This window comes from Electrophorus electricus, chromosome 2 (assembly GCF_041902795.1).
Source record: "Electrophorus electricus isolate QZ-2024a chromosome 2, ASM4190279v1, whole genome shotgun sequence".
NCBI classification, from domain to species: Eukaryota; Metazoa; Chordata; class Actinopteri; order Gymnotiformes; family Gymnotidae; genus Electrophorus; species Electrophorus electricus.
This window is the reverse complement of record NC_137498.1, coordinates 32,666,610-32,685,541: the sequence shown is the minus strand read 5'-3', so window position 1 is coordinate 32,685,541 and position 18,932 is coordinate 32,666,610. Positions and strand designations below refer to the sequence as shown.

The 18,932-nt window shown below is 39.1% G+C and overlaps 3 protein-coding genes across 4 annotated transcripts; 2 read left to right on the top strand and 1 right to left on the bottom strand.

The window, feature by feature from the left end:
- Nucleotides 1-176: 176 nt before the first annotated feature.
- arpc1a (actin related protein 2/3 complex, subunit 1A) lies at nt 177-4,490 on the top strand. The gene is made up of 10 exons (XM_027021523.3): nt 177-347; nt 1,325-1,410; nt 1,509-1,613; nt 1,736-1,958; nt 2,095-2,202; nt 2,914-3,126; nt 3,236-3,311; nt 3,428-3,621; nt 3,851-3,941; nt 4,105-4,490. The coding sequence occupies exons 2-10, from the start codon at nt 1,347-1,349 to the stop codon at nt 4,141-4,143; spliced, it is 1,113 nt and encodes a 370-aa protein (XP_026877324.1). The 5' UTR covers nt 177-347; nt 1,325-1,346; the 3' UTR covers nt 4,144-4,490.
- Nucleotides 4,491-4,891: 401 nt separating this feature from the next.
- Nucleotides 4,892-11,487, top strand: arpc1b (actin related protein 2/3 complex, subunit 1B). Its single transcript, XM_035528943.2, has 10 exons — nt 4,892-5,051; nt 5,706-5,776; nt 7,429-7,533; nt 7,632-7,854; nt 8,434-8,541; nt 10,060-10,266; nt 10,456-10,531; nt 10,617-10,813; nt 10,901-10,991; nt 11,121-11,487. Exons 2-10 carry the CDS (start codon nt 5,713-5,715, stop codon nt 11,157-11,159), a joined length of 1,110 nt encoding a protein of 369 aa, XP_035384836.1. The 5' UTR covers nt 4,892-5,051; nt 5,706-5,712; the 3' UTR covers nt 11,160-11,487.
- A 10-nt stretch (nt 11,488-11,497) lies between these two features.
- Nucleotides 11,498-18,150, bottom strand: wipi2 (WD repeat domain, phosphoinositide interacting 2). 2 transcript variants are annotated; one of them, XM_026995486.3, is made up of 12 exons: nt 17,912-18,150; nt 16,662-16,744; nt 16,161-16,330; nt 15,808-15,904; nt 15,237-15,334; nt 15,058-15,150; nt 14,862-14,932; nt 14,610-14,717; nt 14,229-14,393; nt 14,021-14,128; nt 13,528-13,625; nt 11,498-13,435 (listed from the first exon to the last, which is right to left on the bottom strand). In XM_026995486.3, exons 1-12 carry the CDS (start codon nt 17,983-17,985, stop codon nt 13,323-13,325), a joined length of 1,278 nt encoding a protein of 425 aa, XP_026851287.1. In that variant the 5' UTR covers nt 17,986-18,150; the 3' UTR covers nt 11,498-13,322. The 2 variants fall into 2 exon arrangements, with proteins under 2 accessions (XP_026851287.1, XP_081555479.1); XM_081699353.1 differs by lacking the exons at nt 15,808-15,904; nt 16,161-16,330.
- Nucleotides 18,151-18,932: the final 782 nt, after the last annotated feature.

Here is an 18,932-nt window from a genome sequence, read left to right as displayed (position 1 = left end):
GTCAAGGGACTGATGTGGCCAATGAAAAAAGCATGTGTTTGTGCGAGATGAAGATAGATAGACAGCGACAGAAAGAAAGACATTATGTTTCACAAATATTGCTGATTCCTTGGGCAAAGTACGTCCACATTGCGTACGCATGCGCGATGAGGTGTGTCTACGCATAGTCTTTGCCATTTCCTGGATTCCTTGGCAGCCAAAAAATTAGGAAGCTACCAGGCAGTCAGTCGGAGTGAATTCGTGTCGACTGTCCAGAGTCCGCGAATTCAAGTCCGTCAAAAAAAAAAAAAAAAAAGGCGAGTTAGCAACGAATGATCTGTGGATATTTCATAATAACAACAAACCAGGTATTATTCCGATTTACTATTGAAAAATGCAGGCCTTCGACGCAGCAAGCGGTCTGTGGCATGCCTGCTTCTAAAGCCGGCACATTGCTGGCTAGGTCAGCGATCAAGGCCTTCCTAGCAGCTTCACAGCTTCAATAACTTTATTTTTATATATTTTTACATTTATTTTAACTTTCGGATCAATGAGTTTGTGTAGTTTTGTGAAGTAGTTGAATCTGTAGAATGATCTGTGTGGTCGATTTTTTTTTTCAATTCATGTTTGGGTTTATTGGAATATCGCTATTCACCCAATTAGCTAAGGCTAGCTATCCGAGATAGCTTGTGAGAGCTAACGCTAACTAGCTAATTGTTAGATAGTATACTAGCGTCGGCTAGTTCTGCAGATTGACGTTCGTTAACGTTAGCTCGTTAGTTAGCCAGCCAGCCAGCCAGCACTGGCATTGCTAGCTAGCTATGCTACAGCGTCAGAAGCTGATAGTGATCCACGCCCTGAAACCGAGAAGTGCTCTTTGAGTGAAGTTCTTGTTCTGCCGGTTAGGTTAAGTGAGAAACGTTAATTAGCGTTGGCTAGATAGCTGGCTAGGATATCTAAGGTTAGTTGACTAATTCGTCTTGCTCGATTCCGATTATTGTGCTTCTTCGTATTTGATGGTGTTGATTTTGTAATTCTAACACAAAATTTATGTGAAAATCTTGCTACCGTTAGATTATCGATATATCTAATTTTCATTATAAAGTTAGCTAGCTATTATAAGTTCATTATAAATAGCACGATACATAGCTAACCTAGCTGATTTATCCGTGTATCATCTTAGCGTACCCGTGTTTCTTACTGTGCCCTAGTACCCTCGCTAGCTAGCTATGTGGCTGAATAAGTGAGGTAGTTAGTCAGTATACCTACTTGGCTAGCTAGCTTACTATCTTTGATTCTGTTATTCTAGTAAGACCTGGGTAACTGCTGTGTGTTTTCCATGCAGATTTGCAAAATATTTGAAGAAAATGTCACTCCACCAGTTTCTCTTGGAACCCATTACGTGCCATGCATGGAACCGGGACAGGACTCGTAAGAAACCAATTTCGTTCGTTCTTTTTTAAGGATTTTAACAAATTGTATAGTGCCGAGATTTTCATTCTCAGAGATGATTATATTTCTCCCCACAGAAATTGCTATCAGTCCAAACAATCATGAAGTCCATATATATAAGAAAAGTGGAAATCAATGGGTGAAAGCCCATGAATTAAAAGAGCACAATGGACACATTACAGGTAATTTTCCATCTGAGATCATCATTCCTTCATATTTGGGCACACAAGTTGGTTAACCTTTCTGTTAATGTCTGCAAGTAAGATATAATGTTTGATCATAATTACTACACATATATTTTCAGGCATTGACTGGGCTCCCAAAAGTGATCGAATTGTAACCTGTGGAGCAGACCGTAATGCCTATGTCTGGAGCCAGAAGGACGGCATGTGGAAGCCCACTCTCGTCATCCTCAGGATCAACCGTGCTGCCACATTTGTGAAGTGGTCTCCACTGGAGAACAAGTTTGCAGTGGGAAGTGGAGCTCGCCTGATATCTGTTTGCTATTTTGAATCTGAAAATGACTGGTAAGTCTAAAGCAGTAGAAAAAAGCAGTTGTTTTTTTTTGTATAGCTGTACGTCCTGTAGACAAACCTTTGGCACTTTGTTTGCCATAGAAACAATGAATCCACTATACACCTATTGTTCATTTTTTGTTTTAAGGTGGGTAAGCAAACACATCAAGAAGCCTATCCGCTCCACTGTTCTCAGTCTTGACTGGCATCCAAACAATGTGCTTCTGGCAGCTGGGTCATGTGATTTCAAGTGCAGGTAAGATGATTTCATGGCTTTCACCAGGAAGTGCTTTCATGTGAAACTGAATACCATTACATAGGAGACAGCTGCCATTGTGGTCCTCCTAGGTAGATAAATACATAAAGAAAGGAAAGGTTAACAATCTTATTCTTAAAAAAAACTCTAAACAGCTATATTTCTTTATTATGCCTTGGTTTGGGAATCTTGGTGTCTTCTCTGAAATGTATCTGATTTCCAAACAATTGTGGTGAAAATGGTTGCAAGTTTTTTTGTTTTTTTCTGCAAATTAATTTAAAAAAATGAAATGGTCAGAACTTATTAAAACAGTTTATGAAAACTGATAGATTAGATTAGAAGAACCTTTGTGATCCTGGGGAGGTAATTGCATCTACAAGATGCACTTGATGTATCACATGCACTGAAACAGGATGCCACTTGGTTCTGGTATGGTGATGGACTCATTGATTTAACTGGGACATGGTGATTGCACATGAAACCAAGCCCCATGTTGATTTTACTCATTGAAAACCTTGCACTGCCTTAAGCACTATTGTCTACATTGAGTCAAATATCCTGTATTGTAGATACAATAATTTAGAGGGCATCTTAGTTAGCCTTCCTCACCCTCAGCTTTGAGAGACGTTAGTCCATATGTGTGCTATAACTGGTAACCTTTGTCTTTGTGTGCATGTATCTATTTCATACTTGTCTCCCTCTTCTTTCAAGGGTATTTTCTGCATACATCAAGGAAGTTGATGAGAAGCCAGCTCCGACTCCATGGGGGTCCAAAATGCCATTCGGCCAAGTGATGGCAGAGTTTGGTGGGGCAGGCAGCGGAGGGTGGGTCCACAGCGTCTGTTTCTCTGCCGGGGGGAACAGACTGGCCTGGGTCAGTCATGACAGCACTGTGACCATTGTGGACCCCACCAAAAGCTCAACGTGAGGAATCAGCATCAAGCGTTGCTTATTTTATGATGTGTTGTCAGATGTTTGACGCCTTATTGTTGTAAGAGCACATTAGTATGTGTGTGTTTCTTGTCTTTCACAGACCCAGCCAACTTAAGACGGAGTTCCTTGCCCTTCTCAGTGTGACCTTTGTTTCTGAGAATAATATTGTGGCAGCGGTAAGAACTGACCACCTTGTCCTGTACAGATCTGGGTTTGACTATTGTGGTGCTGGTGGCACATTGTGGTCTGTGTTTTACGACTCAGTTTAACAATGCTGTTTTTCCTTCTGAAGGGTCATGATTGCTGCCCAATGCTGTTCAGCTTTATTGATGGTGGAAGCTTGACTTTCATATCCAAGTTGGACATTCCAAAGCAGAGCATCCAGCGCAACATCTCTGCCATGGAGCGCTTCCGCAACATGGATAAGAGAGCCACCACTGAGGACCGCAATAGTACTTTGGAGACCCTGCACCAGAACAGCATCACGTAGGCTTCATGCTCTTACCTCACAGCAGATATATTTGTCATAGGCTCCTGAATAGTGTCTAGCATTGGCACAGGCTACAGGTGTCATCTTGGAATCCAGACTATCAACAGAATGGAGCTGTATGGTTTGAGAACTCGCAAGTAATGGTCTGTTTTAGGGACACTTTCACATGTTCACTGTTCTGTGGGGCATTTTAAAAAAGTTTAATTATTTCTCTCCTTTTTGCAGCCAAGTGTCTATATATGAAGGAGACAAAAGAGATTGTCGCAAATTCTGCACTACAGGTATTGATGGCGCTATGACCATATGGGACTTTAAGGTTTGTGTTTTCTATTTTTGTTCTTTAGAGCAGTGTTTATTAATGATGAGGTTTGTTTTTAGAGTAGAATGCAATTATTTTACTTGCCGATATAGTTTCTGAAAGAAAATTGCTCTGGTCTTGTTCTTCCCATTTAATTTATTTCTGATATTTGTCTCCCCAGACTTTAGAGTCCTCTATCCAAGGCCTGCGGATCATGTAAAAGAACTCACTCTGACACAGATCAAGCAATGAGGCTTGAAGACTAACAAGATGATTTCTGGTTACACTTGTGAAAGTTTTTAACTGAAAATAAGCACTGAACAGTGGTGTGAGCTGACATGTGACACTCTTATAAATGAGGGAAAAAATGAATGGAAAAAGGGGGTTAGTCTTTCTCTTTTTTTTTTTTTTTTCTTTTTTTTTTTTTTTTTTAATTCTATGCCAAAGCTGGTTCTCCAGCAATGTGACATTTGATCTTGGAGCTCTGGTACTCTAGAGAAACCAGAGAGGAGTTAAATGATAATTATGTAAATGGTCTGCTAGAAATAAATGAAGTATACTACACAACATTTTGGAATGTAGTCTTATTTTGAGTGATTAATGCATTTGTTTAGGTGGCACTAACTACTGTTGTAGGATGCTGAGAAATCACCAAAGGTTTCAGTGTGGATTGTACATCTCTTTAAAATACTTGGAATGGTTTTGAGTCCTTGACAGGTCTTGTTAATAGCAAATATTTATAGATGAGAAGTTGTTCGGAGTAGTTTTATTTCTGTGACCATTCACACTGTTGTCAGACTTTAAACAGAGAGTCGAAGGACGGCAAGAGGCTTATGCTGTACCGGCCTCTGGGCAGGATGTTGACAGGAGTTGAAAATAAGGCCACCCCTCCTAGCAGACAGCCGCCCACACAAGGAAGTGGTTATGTGTCTCAAACAGGAAGGGGAAAGCACACCTTTTTTTCAATATATATATATATATATATATATAAAGGTCTAAGGAAATAGTTCATTTCATTGAGAGCCAAGCCAGCGTTTGTGTTGACTGTTCAGAGTCCATGAACTCAGGCTTCTGTTTCACATCTTGCTAGCTACAACTCGGGGGATCTTTTGTTTGAGATTTTCGAGGGTAAGTGGGATAACAGATGTCTTTGCTTTTCTGAACGTTTTGGGACGTTTGGGGCTGCAGGGCAGATTCAATTATTTAACTGCTAGTGTTTGTAAAACTATACTAACAGGTACTGACATGTAACTTTGTATAAGAATGCCACAACAGCAATTTCTACTGACTGAAATGTTTAAACTCCTCTAATTGCAGATTTGCTTTCTTGAAGTGTTTTGGCAGATGCAGTTAGATTTAGTGGCACTCGTGAAAAGAGCTTGGACTCTGTGAGCGGTAAATAGAAAAACTAAAGACAAAAAGGTGGTTCATGTATTTTTCTTATACAGTTGTCCAGTGTCTGACCTCATGTCACATTCCTTTATGGCCTGGTTTTAATTGTGCTGCAAAAAGTGATAGAATGAGGTTCACCACTATAGTGACCAGTAGGGATTTTTAGGGAAAAATTACATTTGAACTAGAGATAAGATTGAATTTATTTGCAAGTCATTTACAATGGATGAGGAAGTTTAGAAACTTTTAGAGCTGCTTCTTTTTCTAGCGGAAGTGAATGAGCAACAGCCTTTTTTTCTTTTCTTTTTTTACTTGACGGAGCTAATTTCACTGCAGGCACTTGCAGATAAATTAAGTAACTGTAATTCCCATGGTGCATCTTATTTGCAGAGACACCATGGCTTACCACAGCTTTCTCCTAGAGCCCATCAGCTGCCATGCCTGGAACAAGGACCGAACCCGTAAGCTCATCTCTGCTGTAAATCCTCTGTTGTCCTTTTGGACATTGAACCAATGTGGACACAAAATTTCTCAATATTTGAAGGCACACAATACTTTTAACTCCACCATAACTATGTAGTTAGATGCAAGTATTCAGATACAAGGGTTATGTGTTAAAAAATGAGGTTATTTAATGAAACATCTGGTCTCCGATCAGGTAGCCCCAGGAATTTCCTCTGGACTCACAGAGGGAGGAGGCTGTTGAGTTTTCGTTTGCTTTTCTGGTTTTATGTACTTGGTCTCAAACATTTAATACCATTTTAAATGCCCTTGGAAGTGTAGAAGCTCCAAACAGATAAATGTTAAACTGCCTTTGTGTTTTACTACAACATAAATAACAGATGGGTTTTTTTGGTTAAAAAAAAAAATTCCATTTTAGTTCCGAAATGGAATGATCTTAAAAACAATTATAAACAGATGTCATAAGAGCACTCTCGTACATCTGATAAAATATTTCAGTTCCCAAAAGACTTTGTCATACATTTCTCATCACCATCTTGAACATGTATTTTGCACTCAAAAGAGGACCCGCCTTCTAGCCCTGAGAGCCAGCTGTTGCTCTAATTTATCTTCAACACATCCTTCCGCTTAGTTTCTGCTCAGAGCCACAGCCACAGCCTTTTGTATGCACTGCTTAACATACAACACATGACCTTAGATCAGACTGTATTTCTCCATTTCCCTGTGTTTTCATAGACACCGTAGCCAGGTCCAAATTAAGCATCTTGTGCCAGGGTGGGAGAATGCCATCAAAGGAAAAAAAAAAAAAAAAAAAATCATGCTTGGAACAGTTGCTCCTTTGTATTGGCAGAGAAGAAAATGAGGAGAAATAGCGAAAAGAGAAGTTCTGTATCTTTTGCTGTCGCCACACTGCTCATTTTTCTTTTCCATGCAGATGAGAGAAGCTGTAATGACTAATTCCCCCCCCCCACACACACACACTTCCTGTTTTACCATGAATGGTGCTCTGTTGCTCATGTCGGATGCCTTAAGCAGACCACAGGCCCTGGGCACTGTGTGAGACTGGTGCACAGTCGGCAGCACATTTGCAGAGCCACTCAGAATTTTACCCCTCCTATGCCGACGAGACCAGAAATGATAGTCCACATCTGCTGAGGCAGTCTGTAGAAGCTCTGATAAAATTTGCTGTCTTTTGTGAATTTTCATATTTTCATGTTCTTGATTGATTCATCACTTTTATTATTATTTTTTATTTTTTTAGGTTTTTAGATGTTTAAATTTGGGGCTTTAAGGCCAGTGTATTTACACACATTTAGATGTTGAATTCAACAACTCTGAAGCCATGATCAAATTTATTGTTACATTCTTACAGATTTTTTTAAATTGCTGCTAGACATATTAGAAACCTCATTTTTCAAATCCTGTTTCCAAAGGGAGCCAAATTTGTCGTTTGAAATAATCTATTTAGAGCTTTTAAATGTTTTCTATGCCAGGGTCTGCTCCTCCAGTCCCAAATTTGCTAACTGCTTGTAACTCCAGAATTCCTGACTCTGTCTTTAACAGTGTGTGCTTTAAGAGTGTTGGCTGGTGATGTAAGCACATTCCTATTCCCATTTATATTCAACATAGTTTACATTTCTGCTTTCTTTAGAAATTGCGTTGTGTCCCAACAACCATGATGTTCATATCTACAAAAAGGAGGGAAACAGCTGGACCAAAACCCATGTGTTGAAAGAACACAATGGGCAGGTGACCGGTGAGGAATGTTCTCCCGCGCCTACACCACACACTAAAAAAAAGGTCAATGCCGAATGGTGTGCAAGGTCTCATCCTCGCTCTTCCTCCATCTGCTAGGTATCGACTGGGCACCAGAGAGCAACCGCATCGTCACTTGTGGCACTGACCGCAACGCCTATGTCTGGACCTTGAAAGGGGATGTGTGGAAGCCCACTCTGGTCATCCTCAGGATCAACCGGGCCGCCCGCTGTGTGAAGTGGTCACCCAAAGAAAACAAGTTTGCAGTGGGCAGTGGTTCCCGTCTCATCTCCATCTGCTACTTCGAGCAGGAGAATGACTGGTGAGCTGGGCTATTTACTGTGCATGCACAGGCAGTTCACTGCAGTTAGTGCACTGTCATACTGTACAGAAGGGTTAGTCACTTAATCAGTTTATAAGACATTTTTTAAACTGAATGGTCTAATGTAACTTTTGCAGAACTTGCTAAACAGTCTGTCATTGTTATTGTTAGCAAATTGAGGTTATATATTTTTTAATTATCTAAACCAAATACATTTTTGAAAACAAACATAATAGAAACTCATGTTCTCCTTTTCTTCTACTGCTTTATACTTACACATTCATTTCACAGACAATGCTATTGAAATCATTAATTGATTTTTATCTGTATTATTTTAATCAAACCTTTTTCTGTTGTTTTGAAGTAAAAGGCAACAGTTTGACATTAATAGTGTCTGTTAAAACCTCCCTTGTTAATTTACTTTAATGTATGGCTATTGCTGTATATGTACAAATATAATGTAGAAGGATGAGAGATGTGTGCACCCTTTTGTGAAACTATGTCATATTCCTTTCAACTACAGGAAGAATCAGTTTTTTTTTCTATGTGATGTGGTAACTGAATGTATTGGTCTTCCAGGTGGGTTTGTAAGCACATCAAGAAGCCAATCCGCTCCACCATCCTCTGCCTGGACTGGCACCCGAACAATGTCCTACTGGCTGCTGGTTCATGTGATTTCAAATGCAGGTCAGGATGAAGCACATATGCTGTACATATTTTCTTTACAAATATAGCATCTTATATTCAACACTTGATCAGTGGAAAGTGGAAAAATCACAATGTAATGATAAGCACATTGAATTAGCAGAATGCATTAAATGTCCATCACTGATGAGTAATTATTACATGTCCAGTAACTCTAGAATCCCATATGATTTACGGACTCTTTGAGTATTTATTATTGTTCGAGAACAAGGCCTGTGTGAAGTCTCAGTGTTCAAGGTCATGTACTGTTAGAAGAGAATGGGCCTCATTCATCAATACCTTAATTATTTCTTAAATTCTTTCTTGAGAAAGGTCCCAAGAAAAAAGTCAAGAGTGCTAGCAATCTATTTATATTTAGCTAAGGCTTCGAGCGGACAGCATGAATAACTGTACTTGGTTCACATGTTCACTTTACCAACAGTAAAACGTAATATTTAGACAAATTACCTATCTATTAATTATCTGCTTTGCTTGACCTTTAGTAACCTGAAATGTGTGAAATCTTCACAACACCAACCTCTTTAACTTGATTAGGAAGCTCTTCTGTTTTTGTGCTTAGTGAGGAGGGGGTCTAAGGGGAGACCCTGTGCCTGGTGGATACAGCAGTGCTTAACTGTGCTGATTCAAAATGCCCACTTTCTAAAAAAAAATTTTTATACTGCACAATGGAGACATACAGATACAACCTTGTTGTTTTTATTACTATTATTATTTTTGGATAGCATGGTTCCCATGTAAAATAAATGATGTAAATTTGAGTGCTAGTGTAGTGTTTATTTAAAAAGAAAATAATTATTTCCAAAATAATGAAAATAATTATTAAAATATAAATGATAAAACTAATCTTGTCATTTAAATCCTAAATTATACAACTGTAGAATTGAAAGAAATGCCACATAATTATTTTACCCAAACTGGTCAGTGCTCAAATTTGCATAAGTGTGCATAGATTCCCAAATAAGAATACACCAGTGACTGTCCAGAATCCTTGTGCAAACTGTGTACGTGTGTTTTATGAAGACACTTCTTCTCAAGAACAATTGATGAATGAGTACCAGTGTTTGCACTAGATTTGCAGAACACTTGAGGATACTCCACAATGGGTAACATATAACTGACAGGTTGAGAGGCTAAGGGTGTGGCTGGGTTTTACTTACCCTGGTGTGGGCCTACTTCAGATTCAGCCACTGTAATTAGCTCCTGTATATATTAATAATATTTTTCTTTCTTTTGATGTACAGATCCACTTTAAGAATAACTGTTTCACTGCGCGTTATACTGTGTATGACTATGTATGTGACGAATAAACCGAACTTGAACTAAAGAAATGCTTGCCCTTAAAATGCTGCCATCACCTAATAATTAATGAAAAGCCAAGGGATGCATTATACAAATCACATACATACTGTGTAACTGTTCACCATAAACTATCATGCAGTTGGTCAAGTTCTGTCAAATATTTTGTGTAAGACATTGCAGTTAAACCTCAGTTCCTTGCAGGATTTTCTCGGCCTACATTAAAGAGGTGGAGGAGAAGCCGGCTCCTACCCCGTGGGGCTCTAAGATGCCATTTGGGGAGGTGATGTTTGAGTCCACTGGCACTGCTGGCTGGGTCCATGGGGTCTGCTTTTCAGAAAGTGGCAACCGCGTAGCCTGGGCCAGTCACGACAGCACTGTAGCTGTGGCCGAAGGAGGCAAGACTGCCGTGTAAGTAATGCTCACCGCATCACATGAACAACTAATGTATTTCCTGTGTTCTGATTTTCTTGTACTCTTTCATTTATTAGCATTTGAAAATTAGATGCATCACTGCAGCACCTTCACACAACCTTCAATTGCATGATATCAGCTATTGGATTGGATTGTTTACCAAAAACTCTGTTTGTGCTATGGCAGACTTGCAAGTCTGACTTCAGACACCCTCCCCCTACTCTGTGTGACCTTCATCACTGAAAACAGCTTAGTGGCAGCAGTAAGTCCTTAGTGCTGCACTCCGCATTGTTTACCTGGGCAGGTAAACTTATCAATGTGTCATCTAATAACTCCATGTGTTTCAGGGCCATGACTGCTACCCCATGCTGTTTGTCTTCAATGCTGAGAAAGGGGTGTTGACTTTCGGAGGGAAGCTGGACGTGCCCAAGCAAAGTGCCCAGAAGGGCCTGACAGCCAGGGAGCGATTCCAGAACTTGGACAAGAAGGCTACCTCGGACACCAAGGAGGCTGTGCTGGAATCCCTCCACAAGAACAGCATCAGGTAGATGCTTGCCCTCCCTCTTTTTGGACATTTATTGCATGAAACACATAGCTTATACTCCTAAACATGCTGGTCTGTTTCTCATAGCCAAATCTCCGTGCTCGCGGGTGGAAAGGTCAAGTGTACCAAGTTCAGCACCACAGGAATGGATGGCGGCATGGCCATTTGGGATGTAAAGGTGAGACTTGTCATCTTTCTTTGTATTGTATTTGTTCTTGATTACTAGCTACTGTTAACACACACATGCCAATCCTACAGTTTAGTAATACACCAAGATTATTAAAAACATTTTTTCCCTTCTATACAGACACTTGAATCTGCTATGAAAGATCTGAAGATTGTCTAACAAGACTCAAGTATCCTTCAGAAAAGAAAAGGATGTCCATGATGTTGATGGCTTGCTTTTTTTGCAAATATACAGGAATGTATTTTGAATCATTATATGGATACTGTTAATCGTTACTTTTGAAATATTAAGCATTTATTCTTAGAAAATCTAGACAACAAAATTTTGATTAAGCAGTTCTTTGAGACTCCTTTATATTCACATAATTCCAATATGCTGGTCATAGATTGTTGGTACTTTTGCTCCCATTTTAATAAATTGTCAGAACAGGTTTGAACAACATTTCAATAAATGTATATGACATGGAATAAAAACACATCTAAAAACACACACTCTGGTAATATTTTCAGCTGAAGATTTTATTTGATCTTTATATGGAACAATTCACATTGTATACAAAAATCATTTAAAAAAACTTGTATAGTGGCCTGGGGTTCTCAAGAGCTCACTGGCTGATAAAGAAAATCAGTGTTATTTGTATTGGCATACACCATCAGGTCATGCTCAAGACAATCATGCATAGAACTTTTATGTAATGATTTGCAAGCTTTGTTTGATAATTCAACCTTGTTTGAATAGTAATAAACATCTGCAGATTTATCCCAGTAGGTAATTTTGTTTGTTTGCACTTTGTGCTTCCTGGACACACTGGATGTAATTATATAATGAAAACAATTGGTAGTCACATTCATGTGCCTTAGTCTCCTGTTTAGTTCTCAGGAGAATTTGGGAATTCTTGAAACTACACAGCACATTTGACCTGATTTGTCTCAGCTGCCAGACCAAGTGACCTAGGTGTCAGCTGTATTTGTTTAATTGATGACAGTCCACTGGGCTAAAATGGGAACATGCCACAAACACAGACTCATATAATCCAGTCTGCAACTCTTTCCACATCTGTCTGAATAAAGACTAAGATACATTCAGTAACAAGCTTCAGCATCCCGTATCTTTATACATGGAGAAATATTTGCAACTTTCACTAATAGTGAAGCTAAGACAGGTCACCTCAAATAAGTAGGTAAAGCTAGTTCTATCAATCAGTCTTTTGAAGATTCAGCGATAGATATTCACAGTACATCTGGGAGAGGGAGCATTAATTTAACAATTCATATATTATTAAGCTGAAAACCAGACAATGGACAGATTTTCATGCCTGTTTTATTACAATTTTGTAATGTTTTACAATCAGTTCTGCCCAATTTAGAACATCAATTCACCTTTATTTCAAAGTTCAAAGGAGAAGACTGATGTTTTGTAAAGTTTTAATAAAAATTCTTTCATTCAGCTCCCATAGCAAGGGAAACACCAGGGCCAGGCCAAGACCTGTAAACTCTGTGAGCCACACTGGCTAACCAAATGGTCCATTAGGTTGTGTGGGTATTGGTCTAAAAATAAAGTGATCTTTTAAGTAATTCTGGGTAAAACAAAAGATGACCCTTTAAGAAGCCTGTAAATACTGGTTGCTTAGATTGCCATGGTCATCATTAAGCTTCTGCAATCAGCAAAGCAACATAGAGGCAAACATTGCTAATGAGGACAATATTCACATGTCTGTGCTTTAACAGCCACTGATGCAGGTGGAACAAAAGTAACTCCACAATTCCAACAAAATGACAAGAAAAGAAAAAAAACCCAAAACAAAACACTGCACAGTATGCTGTGGTGGGCATAAGCAAGTTATCTTCCAATCCAATGTTAAAGGGGGCAAAAAATATAATTAAAAGCAAACACACACACACACACACGTTAAGCATCTGTCAAGGCTCAAGAGGAGAATGTCCACCAAATACATCTGAACCATCAACATGAGAGCACGTTTTCTAGCACTCCTATAGTTGGCACATGTACATGCAAAGCTATGAAACACGACAAGTGTAGCTCGGATTTCTTACTTTTGCATTATATTAAAGATGCATCTGGGCATCAAAATTCACCAGATTTAAAAAGCCACAAGAAAAGGAAAGGAAGAGAAACATCTATACGTGACAACAGATAGAATGAGGCTACAGCTAGGCTTGCTTTAAAAATGCCCTCTCTTTTAATCCCTTCTCCACCAGGTCACATGTTCATAGCAGCACCAGAGGAGGAGGAAAGGCACCGCCTCTGAAATGTCACTCCGTAATTCATTTCTTGCCCAGTGGCGTGGGGGTGGGGTGGATCTCAGTCTGTTTCTAGGATTAGGGGGGGCTGTTCATTTTCCTCATCCAGATGCAAGGTGTTTATATCATCCTCCACCCCAGCTCCACCCACCGCCCCTTGATCCTCCAAATAACCTGAAAGTAGTGCGGTAAGGTTCAGCTGTTTTAAGGCTGAGCGAGGCAAGGCTTCAGATTTTAGGTCACAGACTAGAAAGGAGAGCTCCTACCTTTGGCAACAGCAGCACTGTAGGTCTGGGCCACAAGTGGGCGGTCATGGGCAGTCTGTTCTAGAATTTCATTTGTAGGTTCAGCACTTCCATCCAACCTGTAAGCAAGCGGCCATTCACATTTCAACAACCACCACCACAAAAAGTCTAAAGCTAAGAAAAGCATCCACAATGATGACACACTGAGAACAAAATAAAAAATTTTGTAGATGCTTCTTTTGTGTTCAGTGTTTGGTGGCCAACAGCATTTGTGAATGCTTACACAGCATTTGTGAATGCTTACAGAAAGGTCAAACTATTATTTAAAAATAGTCCAACTCAAATCAAACCACATGCACCAATTTAAACGCAACCCCCCCCCCAAAAAAACACTCTGCTTTGCAAAAAAAAAAAAAAAAAAAAAAAAAAAAAAAAAGGAACTCTGCAGTGCACTGACACTATGACAAAAGGTCATACAGTGAGCAGGAGACATTGTGAGAAAACAGGTACTAACTTGTGCTGCTTCATTAGTGTGCACTCCCCCCCCTCCTGCGGGTCCAGGTTATACAGATAAAGGTAGCCATCAGCTGCAGCAACCAGGAGCCGGGGGATCTTCTGAATTCTGAAGACAAAGGCCAGAAGCACACGTTCAAAATATGCTGTGGGCCCACACACAAAATATATAAAATATACCCAAAAATTCTTGGGAGAAGAAATCTCACATAGCGAGAGCACAGATATTCTTGTGTCCTGAAAACGGCAGTCTGACTGTAGCGAAGGCCCTTCCTTGCGTGAACATCTCAGACACCTGAGCAGGTAGATATGTGGTGGAAGCCATCAGCACTTTCCCAAAATATCCTGTCCAAGTAGTTGGCTCCTCTTGTGGCCTGCCATGGAGTAATAATGTGGTTTACAAAGCCAACAAACAAAAATAAAACCCTGATTTATCTGTTTACAAAATTTAGCATTAAGAGGTTATTTCTCTTGTAGAGCCAAGAACTATGTTCAGCGAAAAAAGGGAAGGTAAAAGCAAGGGAGAATTCACTAACATGTTTGATAGAACTATGCAAATTGTTTCTCTCAGTGGCCATTGGAATGCTTACTTTTCTCTCTGAGTCTCCAGTTTAAAGATATGAACTGTCTCTGTGTTACTGGAGGCAGACAGATAGAGCCCTTCCATGCTGAAGGCCAGGGAGCAGATGCTCACACATCTGGGTGGATAGAGAAAAAGATTATTTTAATTTTCTTTCAGCAATTACTCACTTGGGTACATTCATCACACAAATCTATTGCAAACTCTATGAGCCCAGTTTCTCTTGAGGCTTGGGTAAAGATGCTTTGTTGGCGTTATCTACCTCTTCACTCCTCTCCTGAACTCAAAGAGCTTCTGACCCTCTGGAATGGAGAACACACGGATGACAGTGCCCTACGAAGATAAATAAGCAAACACATGATAGAGGCCAAAATGGTAAGGATAAAAACAGCTAATCACTCTGATGTATAGGTTGTTCATAAAGGTGGGTGGCTCAGAGAAAATCCTAGCAGCTATACCTTTTCAGAAGCTGTGGCGAGTTTCGTACCACTTGCGTCAAATGCCAGTGCTGCCAGTGGGCTGTCATGAGCTGGAATCATATTAGCAGCCCTCTGGAGAGGATTAATATGAACAGCTCTGTTTAGGTAAGCACTGCAGATTATACTATTCATAATTAACATGTTTGAATGAAACATACCAGGTTAACAGTGTCAAAAACTTGCACTTCCCCAATTGTTGCACTTCCTGGATATGCCAAATAGCAGTTGTCATTGCTGATTGAAAGTGCACATAATCCTAGAATTGGACAAAGACCATAAGAAATTTGTTAAGAAAACAAGCATGTCAAACATGCTGACTACTGACATGAATAGAATTAAATTGTTTGACACATAAGTTTAGGTCTGTAATGATTTTATAGACTTTTACAGTTCCAAAGTGAGAGTATCAAAATGAAGAAGCGTGAGCTTCACCAACAAATAGTGAAAGAAGAACCTACAGTATCTGTGTAAATGTGAAGAGACACAGGAAATACAACACTTAGTGCTTCTAAAGTTTTTGCCCATCAGTGGAAAAATGGTCTCTTTATAATATACATGTGTGTACAATATCAGCAGTATGCAAGTACATACAGCTTCTTGACTGGCTTGGAAATGGCCACTTGTATTGCTCTCAGTAAAAATAATTGGGACTCATAGTTGCAAAGCTACGGCACCATCTGCTGGCCAGAAACTTAATTGAGCAACTTTACAATAACAGTTTCCACACACCTGATGGATTTGGAGGAGTCTCTCTAATGGTATGTAGTACTTTCATATCCCTGATGTTATGGATATAAAGTGATTCTTCCAGACATACTATTAACCTCTGAAAAAGAATAATACATTTAGCTACATTTCTGGAATACTGGAATTTAACCAAATACTCTGATGCTCCAACTAATTTATTAGAGAGCTCCTGGCATTCTCTTAAATCCCATTAGATGTATACAAAATTATGATTTAGATTAAAAACTGTCGGACAGGTCTCTCTGGTCTAGAATTTGATTAAATCATACAGAAAACAAAACTGCCAATTACATCAAAGTAACATATGCACAGGCATAGTATATCTGTATTTTTACCTGTCTGTTCAGTTTCACTGCCAGTATAGTGTTTGAGTAGCTGTAGTTACATATCTCAGTTCCTTTCTTAAAGTGACACACTTTAAGCTTCCTAGGTGCCTTAAGACTAACAATAGCAACAAGGCTACTGGAGAACAGTCTTTCCACAATGCACACATCTTCTGTGTCAGCTATGGAAAACAAGACACAAAAAACACTGAGATGTTTGTAAATGTCATAGAAAGGCAAGCTCTATATCTATATGATGGCACAAAAAAAGTCAAATGTAACCAGTAAGCTTAATGCAATTTATGATCAAGGGGAAGGGTATGGGGAAGAAACCACAGTATGCTTTATAGCCAAACTAATAACGACATACCAAAGCCCAATACAATAAGAGAACAAAACCTATTGTGATCATCAAAATGGTGGGGAAAGAAACATATTTTACAGTACCACTAGAACTAAACAGTTTCTGAACTGTAACCTACTTAGTAATTTAAAACAGATACCAATACTTACTACATTCATAAATCTGTTCCAATTTGTCAACCGATGACAAAGAGAAAAACTTGTAACCAGATTTCGTGCCAACTGCTAAGGACCTAGTCGGAGAGAGATGACAAGCTTGAACCCAAGCTCCATCAAACCAGTTTTCGGTTTTCTCTTACATGACACAGTAAATTAAATTATTTGTTATGTTCATGGGTTGTTGACGACGGCCTTAGTAGCCATAACGTTAGCTAACCTAGCTAGCTACAAAATATTTTGCAATTACTTTAACATGACGTCTGAATTTGAAAAGGACGGACGAACACGATTAAAAGATAAACTCGGTCCATTTCGATATTTTAGCGATAAAAGTGGCGTTTGTGCCAAGTTGAAAATATGTATAATAAAGCTGATCATCAAGATAACTTGCCAATCATCTAACGTTTGACTAGCCAGCTCTTTGTACCTGGCAAACTAGCTACCCAAGTTTGCTAGCGTTAGCTAGCCAGCTAGATGTCCTCTACCAAGCTTGACGAACTGAGGTTTTGCATATTCATTTGACGCATTCATGTCGCAGATAAATATGGAAAATGTTAATCGGGATTAGTTAGTGACGCGTTCGCTTGACACTGAATTGAGACACCAAGACGCTTCCTTCATATTTTGGCTGCCTAAGATGGCTAATGAAAAAAACGCTAACCCAATAAGCACACTAGGTTAGCTAGGTAGCATCCAGGCTTAGCAACGTGTAGGCTACAGCCAATCACGTAGCAAGTAGCTAACGCTACATACGCTTAGTTCTATCTAGAGCATGCTAGCTAATTAGCAGATATGGTAGTTTATACTCTGATTCCGCTGGCTAATAATAACATACCAGACACCTCTAGCTGGAATCGCATCTCAAATAAATTAATTTCTTAAGAATTATATTTAGCATTACACAATACATGTTAGCTAACAAAACATGCATTTCTCTTTGATGAGGCGCTAATGCTAACCTAGCTAACTAACTTGAGAGCTAGCACCTGAGAAAGATATTGCCAACTTTTTAGCTAGTTAGTCCATCTTTCTTACCAAATGAACATTAACTGATATTTTAATGTATCGTATACGGACTATTTGTAATTTAGGTAAAATACATAACTTGGGAGTATTTAATTGCATGGGCCCAATAAAATGCTAATTAAATTTAGCTTGCTAACAACTTAGCCCTTACTGTAATGACCAAAAGAAGGCCATCATCCCCAATACACAGAACCATTCCCTCCGTTTAGTCTTACGTGTTATCCTGATTAAAGTTGGCGAAGAGGAGCTGGCTGCAGCCGGCCTCTCCGCTCTGACTGGCCAAGTTCATGAGCACGACACCATCTACTTTAAGAACAAACTGAAATTGCTGTAAATGCGAGGAGGGTTTTTGATAGTCTACCCAAATCCCTAGTCACTGTACAAAGACATGGCTAGATACGTTAACGCTGCACCCTCGTCCAATGAATGTTGTTGTTTTTCTCTCTCTGTATTGCATGCGCAAGCGCAGTCAGTACAAAATGCACGAATTCAGTAAAATTTAAAGAGAAAGCCTAGCATTATAAGTCACATGCATGTCCTGCAATACAGAAGAATTCAAAAGAGGGATTGCTTTTTAGCCTAACAGATTTTAACTGAAGTTCAGTTCACTGACCAAATTTGAAATATTCATTTGTCAGCTGAATACCAACACATACTGTTGACTGCACTTGAGATGCATATTTATTGTATAAAATTATAAAACTGAATCATGACACCATGGATCATTAATTAGGAAATAATCGTCCGAAAATGACATTCTAATAATCTAATCATGACAGTCGGCTAAACTAGCCTATTTTTAACAAACGCTATTTTTTGTTTTTAATAGAATGGGACTTACTTGGAGCACAATAAAGCTTTTGATATAATTAGCTAATGTATCTGTGTAAACACAAGTCCACCATGGGAAAGATTTTTGTATGCTCTCTGTGCTCATTTTATATAAAATCATTGTTATTATTATAAAATTTGATTGAAACCACATTCGTTGACTGGTGACATTTAGTGAACTAGCCTAAACAAGGCTTTGAGTTAGCATGTATAGCCTACATATCAAAATATATATTTCTAACTGGCTTTGGGATCAAGCAGTAGCTCCTAACATCCCAACAGCTAAATGTAAAAAAGGATGGAACAGATTTATGCTTAGCTACTGGCACATAAGTGGGATGTTTTACCATCTCCATATATTTCACATTACACACTTTTTAAACTTTAATATTTAACTGCACACAT

What these genes read in the sequence shown, in the direction of transcription:
- arpc1a (XM_027021523.3), top strand. Translation starts at nt 1,347, where the DNA reads ATGTCACTCCACCAGTTTCTCTTGGAACCCATTACGTGCCATGCATGG. An exon ending in GCACAATGGACACATTACAG is followed by an intron (nt 1,614 to 1,735) that starts GTAATTTTCCAT and finishes ATATATTTTCAG; the next exon opens with GCATTGACTGGGCTCCCAAA. An exon ending in CTGCACCAGAACAGCATCAC is followed by an intron (nt 3,622 to 3,850) that starts GTAGGCTTCATG and finishes TCCTTTTTGCAG; the next exon opens with CCAAGTGTCTATATATGAAG.
- wipi2 (XM_026995486.3), bottom strand. Translation starts at nt 17,985, where the DNA reads ATGAACTTGGCCAGTCAGAGCGGAGAGGCCGGCTGCAGCCAGCTCCTC. An exon ending in AACTTTAATCAGGATAACAC is followed by an intron (nt 16,745 to 17,911) that starts GTAAGACTAAAC and finishes CTCTCCGACTAG; the next exon opens with GTCCTTAGCAGTTGGCACGA. An exon ending in GACTCCTCCAAATCCATCAG is followed by an intron (nt 15,335 to 15,807) that starts GTGTGTGGAAAC and finishes GTCCAATTCTAG; the next exon opens with GATTATGTGCACTTTCAATC.
- arpc1b (XM_035528943.2), top strand. Translation starts at nt 5,713, where the DNA reads ATGGCTTACCACAGCTTTCTCCTAGAGCCCATCAGCTGCCATGCCTGG. An exon ending in ACACAATGGGCAGGTGACCG is followed by an intron (nt 7,534 to 7,631) that starts GTGAGGAATGTT and finishes TCCATCTGCTAG; the next exon opens with GTATCGACTGGGCACCAGAG. An exon ending in TGGCCATTTGGGATGTAAAG is followed by an intron (nt 10,992 to 11,120) that starts GTGAGACTTGTC and finishes CCTTCTATACAG; the next exon opens with ACACTTGAATCTGCTATGAA.